The sequence below is a fragment of the Vanellus vanellus genome (genome assembly GCF_965231255.1).
Source record: "Vanellus vanellus genome assembly, chromosome: 13".
Classification (NCBI taxonomy): domain Eukaryota; kingdom Metazoa; phylum Chordata; class Aves; order Charadriiformes; family Charadriidae; genus Vanellus; species Vanellus vanellus.
Window position 1 is genome coordinate 6,892,020 of NC_138918.1, and position 18,819 is coordinate 6,910,838.

Below are 18,819 nucleotides of genomic sequence, written 5' to 3' on the forward strand. Positions count from 1 at the left end.
ATGAGAGCTCAGCACAAGGTACCCCGCTCCTGGGGTACGGATGGCTGCAGGGACAGGGTGGGCTCCCTTGGGGCATCCTCACGGGCACCATCCACGATGCTCTAGTGTCCCCAAAGCCATCCGCTACAAAAGGACCATGGTCGGTGGCGTGGGGACGGCTGCAGGGTGATGACAGCAGAGGGGACGTGGGGTCCTCGGTGCTCCCCGGGGTCACCCACCACCTCGGTTCCCCTGCAGCTGGGGTGGGAGGTTGGAATTCGCCCCCCTCACCCGCTGGGGTTCCTGCACTTTGAAATGCAAACCTGCCTTTCAATGCAAATGCTGCGAGAGGTTGGGCCCAATAAAAGCCTGTGGGCAGGGAGGTGCCTGGCCCCGGGACACAGCTCCCCAAGGCGCCCAGGTGAGCGGCGGCGAAGGAGGGGCGGCCGCTTCCCCGCCAAACCCAACCCGGCCCGCAGCCGGCGGCACAGCGGCACAGCATGTGCGCGGAGCCGGCCGGGGAAGATGTATGTAGGTTATCTTCTGGATAAGGACACCAACATGTATCCCAGCCCCGTCCGGCATCCCAGCCTCAACCTCAACCCCCAGAATTATGTGCCGGGGCCGCCCCAGTACTCGGACTTCGCCGGCTACCACCATGTGCCAGGGATTAACAACGAACCGCACCACGGGCAGCCGGCGGCCGCCTGGGGCTCTCCCTACACCCCTGCCAAGGAGGACTGGCATTCCTACGGGACCACTGCTACGCCTTCCACCGCCAGCCCGGGGCAGTTTGGATTCAGCCCCCCCGATTTTAACCCCATCCAGCCCCCGGGCTCTGGACTCCTGCCTCCACCCATCAGCAGCTCGGTCCCCCAGCTCTCCCCTAACGCCCAGAGACGCACCCCGTACGAGTGGATGAGGCGCAGCGTTCCCAGCACCAGCAGCAGCGGTAAGGAAAACCCTCAGCCCTGCACCCCTGCGCCTTCCTCGGTGCAGAGGATCCCTGGGCATGAAGTCCTGCGGGGCCGGATCCTGCTTCCGCAGCTCTCCCTGCGTGGGGACTGCCAGCAGGGACGGCGTGCTTGACCTGCCCTCGGCGTGGCGCCTGGTCCCCAAAGAGCAGAGGGACCCCGCTGCCGAGGTGGCGGGGGCCGAGGATGGGAAGGGAGGATACCGTCCTTCTGCGTTGCTGGTGGATGGGGTTATATGGTTGGAAAGTCCTTTTTCCTGCCCAGTCTCTGTCACTGCACCTCTGCCATTGCCTGCCGCCACCGGGTAGGATGGGCAGAGCCAGAGACCCCCCGGGATGCCAGGCCCCTGCCAGCCTGGAGGGGTTGGATGGGGTGTCTCGTGTGTGTAGGGGTGACCGTGCGGTGCTGTGGCTGCGAGCCAGCGTGCAGCTACGTGGGAGAGACCGTGTATGGGGGGTGCGCATACGTGTGTGCTGCATACATGTGTGGTGTGTGTGTATATATGTACCGTACGTATATAGGTGGAGGGAAGGTGCTGGATGTGGTGTATGTGAGGTGTATTCAGTACGCGTGAGGTGCTGTAGGCTCTGTGTGTGTGTGCAAGGTGCCATAAGCAGTACGTATGCACACCACTGTATAGATGGCATCAGTGAGTGTGTACAGGGGATGCTACATGCTCAATGTGTGCGTGCAAGGTGCTGTGTGTTGAGGACAGTGACGTGTGTGGTGCGTGTGCAAGGCGCAGTGTGTGTGCAAGGCGCAGTGTGTGCCTGCACGTGTGCTGTGTGTGCCCGTGTGCTGTGCGTGCAAAGCGCGATGCGTTGGGGACGGTGCCACGAGGAGGGTGTGTGTGGGTACAGCATGCCGTGGGTGCCGTGCACCGCGCGAGCGGGTGCCCCCACTCCTGTGCCTACCGCTGGCGTGGGCACCGAGCAGCCCTGCTGTCCCCAGGGTCTTGTCACCATGTCCGCAGGTTCCTGTCCCCCTGTCCCCGGGGTCCTGTCCCTGCTGAACTCCTGACCTGAGGGGGGGGGGGAGGGCAGGGGGAAGTGTCTGGGTGACCCCAGCCCCCTGCCTGCACTGGGAGGGGGGGTCCTGCTGCCCACTTCAAAGGCGGTGGGCAGATCTCCCCTTGGGGCCAGCCCAAATTGACAAGGGCTTGGCTTTGTCATGGAGATGGTGGCCGGCTCCTTTGGCAGCGAGGTGAGGTGCGGGGGCCCTTTGTCCTGCCCTGCCCGTGTCCTTTCATCTTCCCCTCCAGTCTGCGATGGCCACTGCCAGCCCAGCCTGGACCCGTCCTGCCCACAGCGGGACCCTCTGCCCGCCGGGTTTACCCGCTCCCGCCACCCCTCTCCCTCTCCCATTCTGGCTCCGCAGAGCACTGCTGGGGCCCAACTCGCTACAGGAGTGGTCTGTGTATCTCTCAGGGGGGGAGTTCGATTTCGGTTGCTCCACATCCCCGGTGTCGGGGCCAGAGCTCCCCGTTTGCAAAGTGTCCTCAATTTTAGGCTTGTTTCTGGCTCCCCCCTGTCCCCGCGCGGGGCTGGCCAAGACTCTCGTGCAAGGGGCTCGTACAGAGGTGCTGGGGGTCTTCCAGCATGGAAAATAGCTCCTCATTTTCACTGGATCTGTATGGCAGGGATGGGGATGGGGCTGTCCCAGTGGGACCAGTAGCTGCAGTGGAGCAGGCAGAACATCCCGATAAATGGAAAAAACCAGCCCCAGTCTGGAAAGAGGAGGGGAGGAGAGGCAGGCTGGTATTTCCTGGCCCATTTTAAGCAGTGAATATAGCTATTTAGGAAAAATGCCTCCCCGCATGCCCAGTGATGAGGACCCACAGGCGTGTTGGGGCTCAGGGCTTCCCTTTGCCCCGGGGTTGGAAGGGGGGTGTGATCCTGCAGCCCCCCCATGCAGCTGGGACCCCACCGCTTCTGCAGGTTTTGTAGGTCCAAACGTCTTGGTTTCTTCTGAGGAGAGAAAATTAATGAGGGGAGAAAGACATCAGCCCACCTCTCCGCTGGATCAAGGGCATGGTTTTACACCCCGCAGCGGGGGCTGAGATAAAACAGGGGCTTGAAAGTGCCTCTGATTGAGTTAGACGACAATTGAGTTGATTGAATTCTAGAAAAAATATCATTAGTTGCTTAGTTTGTATCTCTTAGATTAAATACATACAAAGGGAGAAATAAATCAGCCTTGTTCTCCCTTGCACGCAGAGGAGCTGCCCCAGCCCAGCCCCAGCGATGCGGGGATGGGCGCTGGGGTGAAAGCCCCTTTCTTCTGGAGCTTCCCCAGGCCAGATGACCAGCGAGGTCCCTTTTTGAGGCACTTGCGGGTTCAGGACCTGACCTTGTGTCTCTGCCGGCTCCAAGCCCAGTGCTGCTGGTGCCAAGCAGCTGCAGGATTCAACCGTGGTGGGACCATGTGCTGGGAGACAGTGGGATGCAGCCCGTGTTTTCCAGGGCTGCCCTTTAAATAAAATAAAATAATAATAAAAAAAAGAGCCTTTCCCCATTAAGCTTGAAAGACAGCAGGGCAGAGATGGGTTTAACATAGATAAGGATGAAATTCTTAGATTTATTGAAATCAATAAACTGGACTTTAATCAGCCTGGATTGATTAACTACCCATCTCACCGCAGTGGGAATAGGAAACGGATACGTGGACTTTTTTGCTATAAATATAAACAGTTTCATTGCGAATGCTATCAATCATAATACTTCAGAGGGTTGTAAATTAAGGTTCCCTCTCTGTCTTGCCTTGTATAAACAGCTCTTGGCCGCAGTTTGAAAGCTTTGGGGAAAGAGCTGTGTGGTGGTAAGAGAAAACGTTACGCAGGGAATATGTGTGTGTTTTGGGGGCTTCTGCAAACGCATTCCAGAGCCCTAGAAAAATCAGTGAGAAATCTCCCAATGACCCGCTGCAGAGTCAGGCGGTACAGTGGGATGATTTTATATACCTGTTGCTAAAGAGGTGTGTGCTTCACCCGGCTGAGCCAAGATAGCCCTGCAGCAGAAGGGATTGCGACGCCGGAGGGCTGGTGGCTGGAAATCGGGAGTTACAGGGAACCAAGCTGGAAGATATCTCCAGGCCTCATTTCTCTTGCCGATGTCACCTCTTTTTCTGCTCATAAAATCTTCACGAGCAGCGTGTCGGAGCCTCATGCTTCCTCCTTATTCACAATTATTTGCAAACTTCCCTGTGAATTGCACCCCGGCTCTATAAAAAGCTCAGGAAGGCGGCTGGAAACGGTGGCTGCCTGAACTTTGAAATTCACCCTCTGCTCGTTAGTTATGCAAATCCTCAGATACCGCCTCAGGTCTGGCTTTTAGGTCACTAATCAAGCTGGGGCCGCAGCGCTAAATATTGCAAGTGAAAGTGCAACTGGGGCATCACTCGAGGAGGGGAACGCGCTCGGAACTTCATGTGGTTATCAGTGCCCATGGTGTCCGGGTAGGTTTTGGGGTGACAGAGAACAAATAGTGATGTCCCGAGCATGGGGGAGCAGTGATTTACTGTGCGTGCAGTTTTCCATCTCAATTTTCACTTTTTCCAGCTCTATTTGCTCAGCCCTGGTGAGGTCCGTGAAAGCTGCAGGAAAGAGTAAAAACCCCGTTAATTAGACAGAGAAATGTTTTCCATGGACAGGCGGCGTTCATGCCGTGCATGGTACGTTTTGGGGTGATGGTGGTGGCTGGAAGACGGTGTGTTCCCCCAGTCAGTCCCAGCATGGGGGACCACTCTTTAGGACATGGTTGCTGCCTGTGAGAGCCTTTGCTCCTCTGGGTCACTCGGTGTGTGCATGCATCGGGCCCCACCGGTCTTCTCCCCTTGAATTATTAACCCACAACCTGCTCCTGGCCCCAGCTGGGATTTGTTGACCACTTAGCCTGCTGGCCAAGGTACAGGCCTTTCAAACTTTCCTAGAATTGACTTTCTTTGAACAAAAAGGACTTCCCTGGAGCACTGGTGGTACCTACGTGATGGGCTTGGCTGGCTAATACCCTGGGATTAGCAGAGGGATACTTTAAACCTCTGGCCAATGGCAGATGTTTCCTACAGGGGACCCTTCAAGGACGCCCACTCCAGTGCTGTTAGCTTTGTGATCGCCTGGATAAGGGGACAGATCCTTCCCTCAGGCAGCCCCATGGTAAGGATGGGCTGAGCCTTATGGGGCTGCAAAGAGGGAGAGGAGTCCCAGTGCCCACTCCGCACCACCACCGCTGTGCCGTCCTCCTCCTGCCGCCGCTGGGCCAAATCCAGCCAAGTGGCTGATCCGGATGAGCTGGACCTGGGCTCAGTGCCGTGGGGCTGGCGTGAAAGTGATGTTCTGAAATGGGCTGTTTCCAGCCAGCCCTCACGCCGCCCCGGTGCTCCTCGCCCTCCCGCACCAGTGCGGTCTTTGACCCGGCGCTGGAGCCTGGCTGGCGGCGCTGGGCTCGGCACTCAGGAAACCATGGTAGCGACTGAAGGAATCTGCCAGTTGCCAAAATAAAGGGTTGAATCACTGCAGGGCTGGGAAATGCTTGCCCCAACGCCCAGCCTCAGGCTGCTGTCCCCGGGGTTGGAGCATCTCCTGCCGTGTTGCTCCATGTCCGAGAACATGGGGTTGTGATGGGGAACCTCTGGCTCGCTGCAACCGCTCCTCATCCGGGTTTGCACCTCCTGGGAGGAAGATGAGGCTTGCAGGAGGGGTGCCGTCACACATGTGTGTGGGCGTGGGTGCAGATCTGGCCCTGTCTCGCTGTGCCGGCAGCGTGGAGCCCGGCCAGGGCCGGCCTGCGCTCCTGCGCACCGGTCTGCGCTCTCCGGATCTGCCTCTTCCCCGGGTGTTTCTGCCCCTTCCCAGCAGCTGGGCTGTGCCATACGCCGAGCCCCGGGCTCTGCCAGCCCCGTAACCCCCAGGCAAGGCAGCCCCCAGGCACACACACTCTTACTTCTAGCAAAGCTTTTTCGGAAGCAGGGAGCTGGCTCCTCTGTGTGCAGCAGACTAGAAAGCCGTCAGGACAAGTGATGTGGTTTCGCAAGTGAAACATGTCCAGTGCACGATGTATCGAGCCGAATCAGGCGTTATCGCTAGCAGGGCGACCACGGGAGCATTGCTGTTTGCTCTGAGGTCTTTGGCACCAGGAAGAAATCTCCAGGTTGGGTCAGTGTCAGGCGAACAGCCGTGCAAGGAGCTACCCTGGGGGCAGGAGGGCTGCGGGGCTTCCTGGAGGTTCCCCCAGCGGCTGTGGGCCCGGATGAGTCCTGCCTTCAGCCCAGCAGCTCTGAAATGCCCGTTTCTCTGAGCCGGAGCAGAGCTGGGGGAGCCTTGGCAGGGTCTGTCGGTTGAGGATTCATCCAGCATCCCCTCCCTCCGCAGTACAGAGACATTAAATAAGTACCAGGCTGGGGTGGTTCCTCTCACCCAGTTTTTGACACCTGGCAGTTGTCTAAATCCAACACTCTTTGGCAGAGGAATGATCTCAGGCAGGGATCTCGGGAAGGATTGTCCTCCGGAGGGGTCCATTTCTCACTAGCAGTGATGAAACAAGCCACATGGCTCCGGTCCTTTGCCCCATGTTGGGCGTCCCATCCATCACTCCTCTGCTTCCTGCGGCGGAGGAAAAATTATTAACGATATTGAAGCATGCACGGGAAGGAGAAGGCTTGTGAACACCCTGACCTGCTGGTTCCCAGCACTTGAGGAGGATGTAAGGCTCAGGTTTATCCCCCCTCCCCAGCCACTGAGGAGCTTGTGTGCTTTGGGGTGGCTGCGGGAGTTTGGGGGGGAAAGGAGGGGAGCAAGCGAGTGTGGGGCAGGGGGCGCAGAGAGAGGGCACCGGGGGGGGCTCAGCCCCCGCTGCTGCTGGTGCAGACTTTGAGGTTCCCATTTCCACCAGGTTTAGGGACAGTGAAGTGAGCTGGGCTCTCTGTCCGGAGCGTCAGCATCACCGCTGCGCAGCGTGGCTGCCGTCGCCTCTGCTCGGCAGAGGGAGCACGGACCCCTCCGCGCAGCGGCAGCTGGAGCACATCTGGCTGCCAGATGAGGGTGACTCCAGCCAGCCTGGAGGCTGCTGAGCGTTAGGAGCTGACCCCAGCCCTCTCCCGGGACTGGGGTCTCTGTCACGGAGCCTCACTCTGCCGGCTGCCCCCCTCTTTGCAGAGGGAGGGGGATTTCCCCCCATGGAGCTGCAGAAGGACTGGGGGTTAAGCCACCTGGGGAGTCCCACCGGTGATCAGAGCCCACAGCATTGACCCTGGGACACCACTCTGGTTTGGAGCTGCTTCTGTGCCTCAGTTTCTCCAACCTAAGCTGTGCCGGCACCGGGGGAAGTTTTTCTTGATGTTTTCCCTGGGGAGGAAGGGCAAATCCTGACAGAGCACTGATTCTTCTGGGACGAGAGGATTTTATCCTCTTTGCAAGTAGATGCTGCTCGTTCAGAATAAAGCAGCTTTCTCATGGAGAGAAACACCTACCCGGGGGGTCAGCCTCGCACCCCGTCTTGCTGCACTTTGACTCCAGTGCGGACAAGTTTTTTTCCCTGGCGCTCACTGGTGATGGGACTTTCACACCTGATGTATTTCAGCAGTAAAATATTAAAGTGCCATCAGAAGGTGTGGAAATGCACCCAGTACAGACAGGCAGATGAGGCTGTAGAGATGGAGCCAGCGCACGGCCAGAGCACTGCCGGGAAGGTGAGATGGCGCAGGGCTGCTCCGGGAGCACGTTGCCCAGGCTTTCCATGCCAGATATGCGAGGAGCTGCCGTGCAGCGGGGTGTGCAGAGCCGCCGAGTAGCCGCGGGGCCAGCCAGCCTGGCAGCAATGCCGCCGTCCCCCACGCCAGCAACCTCCCGTGCAAAGCAGCGTGCAACGCGCCCGCATCCCCAGGCCTGGGGGACCTCTGCGGTGGGGCACGACAGCCGGCACGGTGGTGGGCTCTCATCTTGGTGGCTTGGGGCTGCCGTACCCCGGTTGCCCTGATCGGAGTCCTGATGGCTGCGTAGTGGCTTCCCATGGAGCCGGGGTTTGCAACTGCTGCGATTTGGAGCTGCTTTGACCTGTGAAATGGAGACATTTAGAAAACCGTGCAGGTCAATGCTCCTCGCTGCTGGCGGCCGTGCTGCTCCTGCCGCAGATGGGAGGGCTGTGTCCTGCAGATGGGGAGGCTCTGTTTGGAGCTGGCCTGATCCCCTCTTAGCCGTGCTGGGCACGCTGGGCTGGCTACGTTGTTCTGTAGGACCAGGGAAAAGACAGGCTCCAAAAAACCATGCCAGCTCTTGCTCTTTCACTACTTCCCACCTCCTCCCAGGGTGCCACCACGCAGTCTCTTTCCTCCCTGGTTTGAACCAGCCTCTTCCAAGTGTTCTTAGAGCTGCTCAAGAAGAGCCTCTAAATACTCCATATTACCTATCTGCTAGGGTGTCTGGGGCACGATTTCTTATTGAAAACCATCCTTTGGGCAGGCCAGGGCTGGAGAGGGTGAATTACCTCCTCCCTGGCAGCCTCCACAATGGGCACGAGGGTGCAGAGCCTGGGATGGTGGGCACAGGGATCTGGTTTGATTTTCCCTTCCCCTGCCAGGCTCCTGACCCGGTCCAGGGCAGGAGCTCCAGCATCCCCATCCCTGGGGCAGGGCTGCCGTGGGGAGCAGATCCGGGCTGGGGGTCGGGACCCCGTCATCCCGCATGTGTGCGAGTGCGTGTGCATGTACACTCAGGAGTGCGTCCTTTGGGGTTTGCACAGCACATTAAAGCTATTCCCTTATCTAATCACAGCTCAGGTGAGTGCTATTAGGGTTATACATTAACAGGGTAACGATACCCTCTCCCCACGCAGCCATTGGCCCTACCTTGATCCCAAAGCCGAAACCGTTCCCACTGGCCCCGCGAATGGCTCCATTTGACCATCTGAGCAGTTCCTTTCTGGTCTTTTGGGGACAAGCAGTAGGGACTTTAAATGCATAGCGGGGCTGGAAGGGGCTAGCAGCTGTGCTAGGAGGCACCGCCAGCACCCCCTTTGCGCCCTGTGCAGCCCGTCCGTGCTCCCTCCTGGTGCAGGAGCAGCAGCTCCGGGCTATCCCGGCTGTAGGACAGCCCCATCCACCTCTGATGGGCTTTGCTGGAAACGCGGGAGCGGCTCCATCCCTCTTCTCATCTGTGCTCCCTGCTGCAGCACCAAGGTTTCCCCATAGGTATGAGGGCTTCCCGTAAGGAGCTGGGCTTGCTCATCCCAAATTTCCTCTTTACTTTCACAGAGCCATAAAAAGTCTCCAGGCGAGACTTAAGTGAAACCCAGCATTCGTATTCAAGGTAGTTGAATTATTCATTGTCAATAGTATTTCTTGCAAACCTTTTTCTTTTCCTTGTGAATCACCCACAATACATTCCCGAATTCAGCAGACATCGCCGAAACCAGCAATTAGTTGAGATGAATAACTTTCCATCTCTGGCATGGTGGTGAGCTCCCTGCTTTGGGTCTTTGCTACCTGATACTGGGCAGTGAGAGACCGGTGCCCAGCTCACACGGCGGCAGCTCACCAGCCCGGCCAGGCATCTGCCAGGCCTGAGGCAAAGCAGAGGCTTCAGCAAGGACGAACGGTGAAGAGGGAATAACAAAGAACAAGCTGTGATGGATCTATTTACAGCTGCAGCAGGAAATAATAATTCCTGCTGAAATTCATGGCATATGTGGTATCCACAAACCGCCTTATTTCTTTATTCCTTAAATTACTTTTTTTACTTTATCTGTCAATTCCTTTGCTTTCTAGCTGTTTTTTTTTCTCCAGGCAGTGGTATTCAAATAGCAAATTGCAAACAAGACCATTTTTAAGTCATTACCTCTTCAGAAATGTTTTTCCTTTCAAAAAAAAAAAAAAAAAAAAGATAAATTTCTATGAGAAAGAAAAAAACTTGTAGGAGTCCCTGAGCCTGGAGCAGACAGAGGGATCCTGGTTTCTCACGGAGATGCTAAACCCCGCATAAATCTCCGCCGGCGCCTCTGGTTTATTCTGTAACTCCTCGGGAATCGCTGCGTTTGCAAATCCAGCACAAAACCCCCTGGGCTGGGGTGCAGAAACCCTTCTCATGCTGAGGAACCCTTCACCTGTGGGGCGGCGAGAGGAGGCAGCGGCCCCGCGGGAAGGGCAGGGGTCCCGTGGGAGAGCGAGGGGAGAGCATGGGGTCCTACGTGCACCGGGTGCGCCCGGCATCGCTCCGGCCCCGCACTGTGCCGCCGTTGGTTTTGTTTCGAGCTGCCACGGCCGCTGTGGGCCAAAGAGGAGACGATCACCCCGCAGCGCTGCCATAGGTCCCTCTTGCACTGGATCGCTGCATTTCAGCCACGTGTCTGCAGACATCTCCATACATGTCTTGCTCAGTCAAATTACCTTTTTCACCCTGTTTTTACCTGCAGAGTCACCTGCAGAGGCAGGTTTGCTCTTGGCGGTGGTGAGGAGGGATCAGGTGTTCGCTTCCAAACAGCCCCGGGATGAGCTAGGCTCTCCGCTCTCTACAGTGGCTGAATTCACCGCATCCCTCAAATATGAGTTAGGGGCTAAAGCCCAGCCCTGGTGCTGGGACATTCGGTTCCTACTCACGGCCGTGTTGCAGCCTTGCCGTGCTCCTGCCCTCCTCCCTTTGGTGCCGCCTGGGGACCGCGCTGGGACCCTCAGCCGTCCCGGCCAACCCCTGCCATCATCCCGCTCATGTTGTGCTGAGCCCGTGACAGCACCTACTTCCAGGAGCAATGGCAGGAGGACGCCGAGAGTGACATAGTCATGGAAATTGGGCGCTAACTTGAATTGCAGGGCTGCTGCTTTTGTGCTTGGGAAGCACTGGGGTCAAGTCCCAGCAGGGCAAGACACCTCCCGTGCCCACCCCAGCTCCCATGTGCACCAGGGGTGGACACACACTCATGCGGTTCCATGCGTGGTTTGCTCGGTGGCCAACGGCAGGAGCTGGACCTTTGCTGGCTTTTGCTTATTTAGTAGAAAAACAGCTACTTTTTAGCATCCCATGGGATGCTGCAAGGGAAATGGCCCCAGGGGAGCCCCTCTCCCACTCGCACTGTACCATGGCTGTGGGTTGTCCTGTCCCCCATGCTCTTTTACATTTATCTTTCAGTATCAGAGGTGGCTTAGGAAAGTCCCCATCTCCTTGGAATGGAGAAGCAAGGGAGAGACATCCTTAAGAATAAAATTGAGTTGGTTGAGGAACAGATTTGCAGCCTGGGGGTTCGGGTTTTTCTGTGTGAAGATTCTCTGGTGTCTGATTAGAGTTGAGTCTACTCGGCAGTCTCTGAAGTACAGTTTTGCTCTGCACCACTCAAACTCCTGCTTCCACTAGGATGGTCAGAATTTAATAATATTGCTGAGACATCTGGATGTTGATCAGATTTGGCCCAAACTAAGAGACGTGCCAAGGACTTATTAGGGGGAACGGACGAACAGGATGGCGGGCACACAAAGATCCCCTTTCCTGGGGGAAGCGAGGATGCAAGCGAGGTTATATGGGTTGTTGGGCCACTAAAAATCTCTCCCTGCTCATCTGCAGCAGTGATGGGCAGTATCGTGTCCACACCGGTACATCCAGGGCAGCCCCGGGGAAATCCATGGAGCTGTTCTGGGATAGATCCTGCCCCTTCCCATGGCAGCACCGCTCTCAGCAGCAGAAATTCAGGAGAAGATGGGCGAACGTATCTGCCAGGCAAACAAATGGCTGTGTTCCCAGTCAGAAGGACAGTGGATGCTCAGCCGAAAGCACATCTCCGTCCCTCCCGATGCCCTGGAACAGCATTTTGTTATTTCGGGTGCAGAAGCAAATATTCACAGCTGTGTTTATTCCCTGCCTGTGGGCTTTTCTGTGGAGGAAAGCACCAGGGACTTGTCAGCAAACTGCCGGGCACGGACACCCTTCCTCAAAGTGCCACCCGCAGCCGCCGCAGCCCCCGGCCCAGGCAGAGTTCAAGCCGTTGGGCTTTTTTGACTGTATTTTTCTGCTAGAAAGTGGCAGGTGCTGCCTCGTGCACAGAGGAGATGTGGGGTTCGATGGCCCCATGCTCTGTCAGTATCTCAGCGGCCCCGAGGTGAGATTTGGGCTGGCTTCGGTCAAACAGGTCTGGCCCACAGCTCCGGTCCCTTGGAGTGCTTGTGCACCACGTGGGCTTTCTTTGGTGCACCAAATGAATAAGCTTCTGCCCTCCTTCTGAGCTTGATAGCAGGAGGAGGAAAGTAATCCTCTTGGTGGCAGAGAAATTCTGTCATTCCTGGGTTTTCCCTCTTTCTGCTGTCCTGATCTGTGTGCCTTCGAGTGACAGCACCTTGGGTTTGGGCTTCCTGGCAAAGAGCTGGGCTTCCCTCAGCCCTCCCAGGCTGCATTTTTGCAGGTAGCTTGTCCTCAGCTACCTTGCAGCTCTGCTCTTCTCAGGACGGTGTGTCATGGCACGTGGGATTTATAGTTCATCTTCTCGGGATGCCTCTGCATCCCTCCTTCTTTTCCCACCAAGCAATTTCCCCAAAGCCCAGGTGCTTCCCAACACGGAGAAACACCCTGGTGCTACCCAGGATGGGCATTAAATCCAGTAGGACCCTCACAACTCTCTTTCCCACTCATCCCCAGGGCATTGCCATGTTTCTCCTGAGCTCTCCATGGGTGGCTGTGTAGCTCCTCCATGTCATCAGTGACACTCCTACCCCTCCCTTCTGTCCCCTCTCGGCTCACCCCTGCTCTGCTCTCTCTGCCAGGCAAGACCAGGACGAAAGACAAGTACCGGGTGGTGTACACAGACCACCAGCGCCTGGAGCTGGAGAAGGAGTTTCACTACAGCCGGTACATCACCATCCGCCGCAAGGCTGAGCTGGCGGCGGCCCTCGGGCTCACCGAACGGCAGGTCAGTTGCACAGTGTCCCAGGAAAACCCACATTCCCGGTGGAGATGGGGCTGGGGAGGGGAAGGGCTGCAGCCCAGGCAGGCAGCAACAGTCCCACCTTGCTCCTCATCTCTGCCTTCTCTTCCAAACTCCAGGGTACTCCCCCTTCCCCAGGGGGACCCTGAGGGTTGTCATCCTTGGCTGCATCTGTTCCCATCTCTGCATCGCCGTCTTTGTCTTTCTGCAGGTGAAAATCTGGTTTCAAAATCGGAGGGCGAAGGAGAGGAAGGTGAACAAAAAGAAGATGCAGCAGCAAAGCCAGCCCACCAGCACCACCACGCCAACCCCGCCAGCCGTCGGCACACCGGGACCCATTGGAGGCCTCTGCAGCAGCAGCACCCCAAACCTTGTCTCCTCGTCTCCGCTGACGATCAAGGAGGAATTCATGCCTTAACCCCCTTCACCAGCTATAGACACCAAGAGATAAGCACTATGTAGCAGAGCCCAGCCGGTCCGTGTGCTCTGAAGAGCGACAGCCCCTTCCCAAAGACACAATGGTCTCCAGCTGAACCAACGGGGCAGCCAGTGAAGCTGGGCGAGGTGGCACTAGGACCTTCCCAAGGGGCTGGTGGGCTGTCTCCTACATAAAACCCATAGGTTAGGTAGTATTGCTCTCCTGTAGGAAACATGCACCGGTCTGGTCTCTGGTATTTGTAGCCCAAAGCAAGGTCCTAATGCCAACAAAAGGAAGTGGGGGGTGTGGAGGATGGCTTTCCTACAGTGCTTCAGGTGGAGCTGGTAGGATGCTTCCTTTGGTCCTCCTGGTGCTCCAGTTGCCCAGCACTTTTGGGGCAGTTTGAACAAGACTGAACTAGAAAAAAGACTTGGCTGAACTCAGAGCAAAGCAAATTTCCACTGAGCTGGTCTCCTGGATCTGCTCCACTGGGAAGGAGGGTGCCAAAGGCAGAGTGATTTGGACTGCAGGAGCCAGGCAAGACCCTTGGCCGTGGGACTCAAGGGGGTGCTCCTTCAAACCATGGTGATGGTGGCGAGCCAGAGCTGGCCCTTGGCGAGGGTCCCTGCACATCCCCAGCCATGCCCCCCAGCCACCCCGGCAGCACCCGCTCCAGCACCCCCAGGTCTGCCCCTGCAGCCACAAAGAGCCACATGGACACGTGTCCAGCAGCTGTGCCACAGCAAGGCAGCACTGCAGCCATCCTCCACCTGGAGCCCAGGGAGAGGAGAGGAGAGGAGAGGAGAGGAGAGGAGAGGAGAGGAGAGGAGAGGAGAGGAGAGGAGAGGAGAGGAGAGGAGAGGAGAGGAGAGGAGAGGAGAGGAGAGGAGAGGAGAGGAGAGGAGAGGAGAGGAGAGGAGAGGAGAGGAGAGGAGAGGAGAGGAGAGGAGAGGAGCCGGCATGAGCATGCTGGTGATGGACCCTGCTGAACCCTGAGACCACCTTCCAGTGGGGAAGGAGAGGAGAACAAAAAGGTTTTCCATCAGGACGGGGTGCAAGAACCAGACCCAGGCCATCCAGAGGGACCAATACTGGTAGAGCTTTGTGGTGCAGCCACCGCGGGCACGGGGAGCTGCTGCCAGGGCCGACAGGAGCTGTGTCAGGCAGAGGAGGGACTGGCATGTGCCCTGGTGTTAAGTGATGGAGAATTGGTTTCCAGAAACAGAGGAGTGAGTTTTTCCTATTTTCTGCAAAACCCAAAGGACTTCAGGTTTTGCTCTCCATCTCTGCCCTCCTCCAAGCATTGCACCACCTCTCGCCCACTGTGTGCCATAGGCCAGTAACTGATATCCCTCTTCCTGCTGGTGAACTGCAGCTGAAACGTCCCTTCACCCTGCTAAGTCCTGACCACTGTATTGGCCTGGGTTTCTGAAGGCCAGTGGGGCATGGCTGGGACACCAGAGGGTCTGCGGCTCCTGCTGGGAGCTGCGCCGGGTGCTCCTGGGCTGCGGCTTCCCAAGACCAAGACAGGGATGAGGGTGCATGGTCCTCACCTGGCAGCTCGCATGGTCTTTTCCCAGCTCCATTTCTCTGGGCTCCATAAAGCTGGAGCAGCAGACATGTCCCCCACTGCCTGCAGAGCACCCAGCCGAGCCCTCGCATCGCACCCGGCACTGCTTGTGCATCGCATTCCTCGGCCGCCCCGCTCCAGCTCTCGTAGGATTTGGGTCTCTCTCCCTCAGGGACCGCTGACACCTCCCTCAGCCGCTGCTGCCAGCCGCGCTCGGTGGTGAGGACGAATGTTTGCATTGGCTCGGGACTTTGGCTCAGTTTTTGTGTATATAAGGCAGAACTGGTTTTCCTTTTTATTTTTTAGGCATCGGTGAAAATAAAAGCGAGCAGGAATCCCATGTGCCATGGGTTTGTTGCCGTCTCCTCCCAGCCTGCGGTGCTGCGGCAGGGGAGGGATGCCGGCTGCGGGATGGCACCCCTGCCAATGCCCCTGAGCGCGGCCGGGCAGGAACGAGGGGTCCTGCCCAGCCCCACCAAAACCAGTGTGGATTGATGTCTCCACGCAGCAGCCTTGCCCCTGTGTGTGCCCATCCCGCAGGGGCATTGCTGGGGGTGGCCGTGCCGGCTGACCTGACGGCTGCAAACTCACAGCCCCGGGGCAGCCGGGAAAAGGGTGAGGCCGGGCTGGACTGGCGGAGGCCAAAGAACAAGGCCAGCTGCCCATGGACGTGGCCATCTCCCATTGGCGCCTCCTGGCCTCTAATCTTGTTTTATGGCTGTTGACGGGCTGAATATCCTCCTTGTCCAAGAAGAGCAAACAGAGAATGAGGATGTGAGATAGTGCCTGGGACAGCTGGCATTGGTGCCCGACGCTCTCCTCTCTCCATCCCAGCAATGTCCCCCAAGTCCTGCAGGGCACCCATCAAGGGCCTGCCCTCGAATCCCTCCCCAAAATGTCTTCTCAAGCCCCAAAATGTGCCAAGCATTGCCTGGGAAGAGGTGCGAACATGTGTGCTGAGATGCCCAGGAAGGGCAGATAGTTGTGGAGGGACACCTCATGCAGGATAAAGTCCTTGTGGGTGGAGGAGATAGAGGAGCAGGGGCAGGATGAGGTGGCATTGCAGAGAGGGGGACAGAGCAAAGGGTTTTTTCCTGACATTGCAACAGCGGCTGCACCTACTGCTGTACCCTGGTGACCCCACGCACACTGGGCTGCCCGGGCTGCCCACAGCGTGGGACCACTGCCTCCCTGCACCCCTGCAAGGGCATGTGGGGTGTCAGGAGCTAAAACAGGCTGGGGGAGGCAAGAGAAATGGAGCTAGTGCCATATGGGAAAAGGGATGGGACTGGATGGGCCACCTGCCCAAAGAGCTGGGCTGGACTGGGGAAACTGGGGTCCACTTCTGCGTGGGGGCTCCAGCGTGGTCCCCATGCCAGGGGCTGGGTCTTCCACACACATCCTCCTCCCTCACTGAGCTTTGCCTGCCTTTGACGTCCAATTTTGTCATTGCCACATGAGGACTAGCTGGTGGGATCCTGCCCTGGCAGGGAACGGGGTGGTGGCAGCCCAGCCCTGAGCATCGCCATTGCCTGCAAGGTCTTGCTCAAAGGGGAAGCTTGAAGGGGAAGGAAGTCCTGGGACGGGGATGAAACATGCATGTCCCAAATTCACTTGCTGCACTGGGGTGCCCATGGGTGGGCAAGGGGCTGGGCTGGAGGGAAGATGCTCTGCTGCCCACCTGGAGAGGCTGTGGGTGCCGTTGACAGGATGAAATTCCAACTGATACCCTAATCTGGCGTCTGCCTGTTTGCACAGCAGGGTAAAAGTCCAGCGAGCCGTGGGCTGTGCCCTTGGGTCCCTGCCGCCTGTGTGTGCACAGGGAGCCGGCGCTGGCGGGAAGAGGCAATAAATGTGCCCACACGCCCAGGCACCCCTTCCCCCAACACACACACACACCCCTTGGTCGGGTGACGAAATGCATCTGCTTCGTCCCCACTCCCATGTCCTCCCCTGCCTCCCTCCAGCCGTCATTTGGGCAGGGGTGGGTGAGCCTTGTGGGGTCCCTCCCATGCCAGGAAAGGGGCTGGTGGACCCCATGTCCCCAACCAGCCTTGGGACCTTTGGTCCAAACCTCCTGGACACGTGGCACCTTGACATTTGCACCCCCAGCAGGTGACAGGCACCCGGTTTTAGCACCTGCAGCAGCTGCCTCCCAAGTTCCATGGCCCCACATGGAGCATGGTCCTTATGGGGAGAGCGTGGCCCCACGGCCAGGGGACCTTGGGGATTGCCCCAGCAAACCACCGCAATTTCTTCCTGTTCCTTCCTCTGCGCTTCCCACAGGCTCCCGCTGCCTGGCTGCACCCCTCCTCGGAGGAATCTTGAAATCATCATAAAAATAAAGCCACGCACACCAGGTGGCCGAAAACGACACTGGGCTGCCAGCAGCCTCCAGCATGGCACACTTCCCGGCAGTGACTAACCGGAGCGCCACTGCCGTTGTTGCCTTCCTCGTGCCTTGCGGAGCGGATCTGGGCACGGTCCCATCTTGCTGTCAGCCACCTTCTCGCCTCTTCCCAGGCGGCTGCCGCCGGGATGCGGGTGGGCTCCCCGAGCAGGGTGGGCAGGGGTGTTTCCCCAGCCTGAGGGCTGCCCTCTCTTTTCCCACCCATGGCAGGCAGCGCAGGCAGTGCCAGTGCCCGTCGGGCACTGTGTCGGGATGGAGAGAGGCATGTTTGCTTTTCTGCAGCCCTACCACCCCGGTGAGCCCATGCTTCAGCCCACGGGAAGGGAAAAGTTTACTTGATATCCCACCGATGGCTCAGCAGTGGGGTGGGAGAAGGCAAAGCTTGCTAGAAAATGCTTGCAAGCCCCATGTTTGCTCCCTAGTGCTGGGACCTTGGGCATCAGGGCACGGGGACAGCTGGGCAACGCCGCTGTCCTCTGCCCGAGCTCTCCTTGGGTTTTCTGGGGTCCCTGGACTGCAGTGCTCCTCATGGGAACAGCCCCCTGGCTCCCACTGCCTCTGCCAGGTGCTGTTCCATGAGGTGGGTCTCTTGTCGGCTCCAGGGTGATGCCAGACTCAAGCCAGTTCTGCAATGAGATGCTGGAGCACCCTAGATACCCAGGGTAGGGTGTCTTCTCCCAGGTAGTCCCAGGAGATGGAGAGCTGATGGTTCTCCCAGAGCAGCACCAGCCAAACCAGAAAAGGGATCTCCAGGCACAGAGCATCTCCACCGGCAGTGGTATCACCACAGACATTTCAGGGTCACACAGACATTTCCAGCCATGGACGTCTCTGCTGGTAAATACCGCCCTGGAGACAAGAAGTCAGGGGCTTGAAGTCCACCCAGGGAAAGTTTGTGCAGGGCTCAGTCCATGCTGGTGACATGGGGCTGGGGCAGCTGTAACAAGGTGGCACCAACATCTCACCTCCTATGCCGCCACGGTGGCCATGGGACACTTCTCTTTAGGTGGATCCTGAGTGAAAAATCCAAAGGGGTGATTCAGATCGCACAGGCAGAAAAGGCAAAAAAAGCATCCATGCCCTGAGCAGGAAGGATGAGGCTGGGACAGTGCCCGACGTGGCCCCCAGCCACCAACGTGGCCATCTCCAGGCTCAGAGTTCCCTGCCAGCATCCCAGCGGAGGGAGAAGTTGAAGGCAGGTAAATCCTGGATGGGTGAATTCCCAAAGACTTTTTTTTTTTTTTTTTGAGGAAGCTGTGAGTGTGTGAAAAAAAGATGTTTGTTGGGTTATATAGTTTGCTCCTTCCTCCTTTCCCGCTGGGAAATCTGGGTAAATGTTAGCTCTGAAAGACCCACTGTGCAAACACTGAGCCACTTCATCATGTTGGATTCTGCAGAAATGCGTCTTTATGCTTGGGATCCATTTCCTTTCAGGGAAAATTTGCGGAAGTGCTTGGAGGACTGTAGGAGCACGACTGCCATTAGATGTCAGGGAGATTTGCTTTTACATTGACCAGTCTGGGTCCTCTCAGTCCCAGCCCCATCATTGTCCTCCACATCCTCAGTGCTGCCTGCTCAGC

At 57.7% G+C, this 18,819-nt stretch overlaps 1 protein-coding gene across 1 annotated transcript; it reads left to right on the forward strand.

The window, feature by feature from the left end:
* Positions 1 to 504: 504 nt before the first annotated feature.
* On the forward strand, positions 505 to 13,259 carry CDX1 (caudal type homeobox 1; the record flags this gene model as incomplete). Its single annotated transcript, XM_082490025.1, has 3 exons — positions 505 to 931; positions 12,681 to 12,826; positions 13,053 to 13,259. The coding sequence occupies 3 exons, from the start codon at positions 505 to 507 to the stop codon at positions 13,257 to 13,259; spliced, it is 780 nt and encodes a 259-aa protein (XP_082346151.1).
* Between the last annotated feature and the right edge of the window lie 5,560 nt (positions 13,260 to 18,819).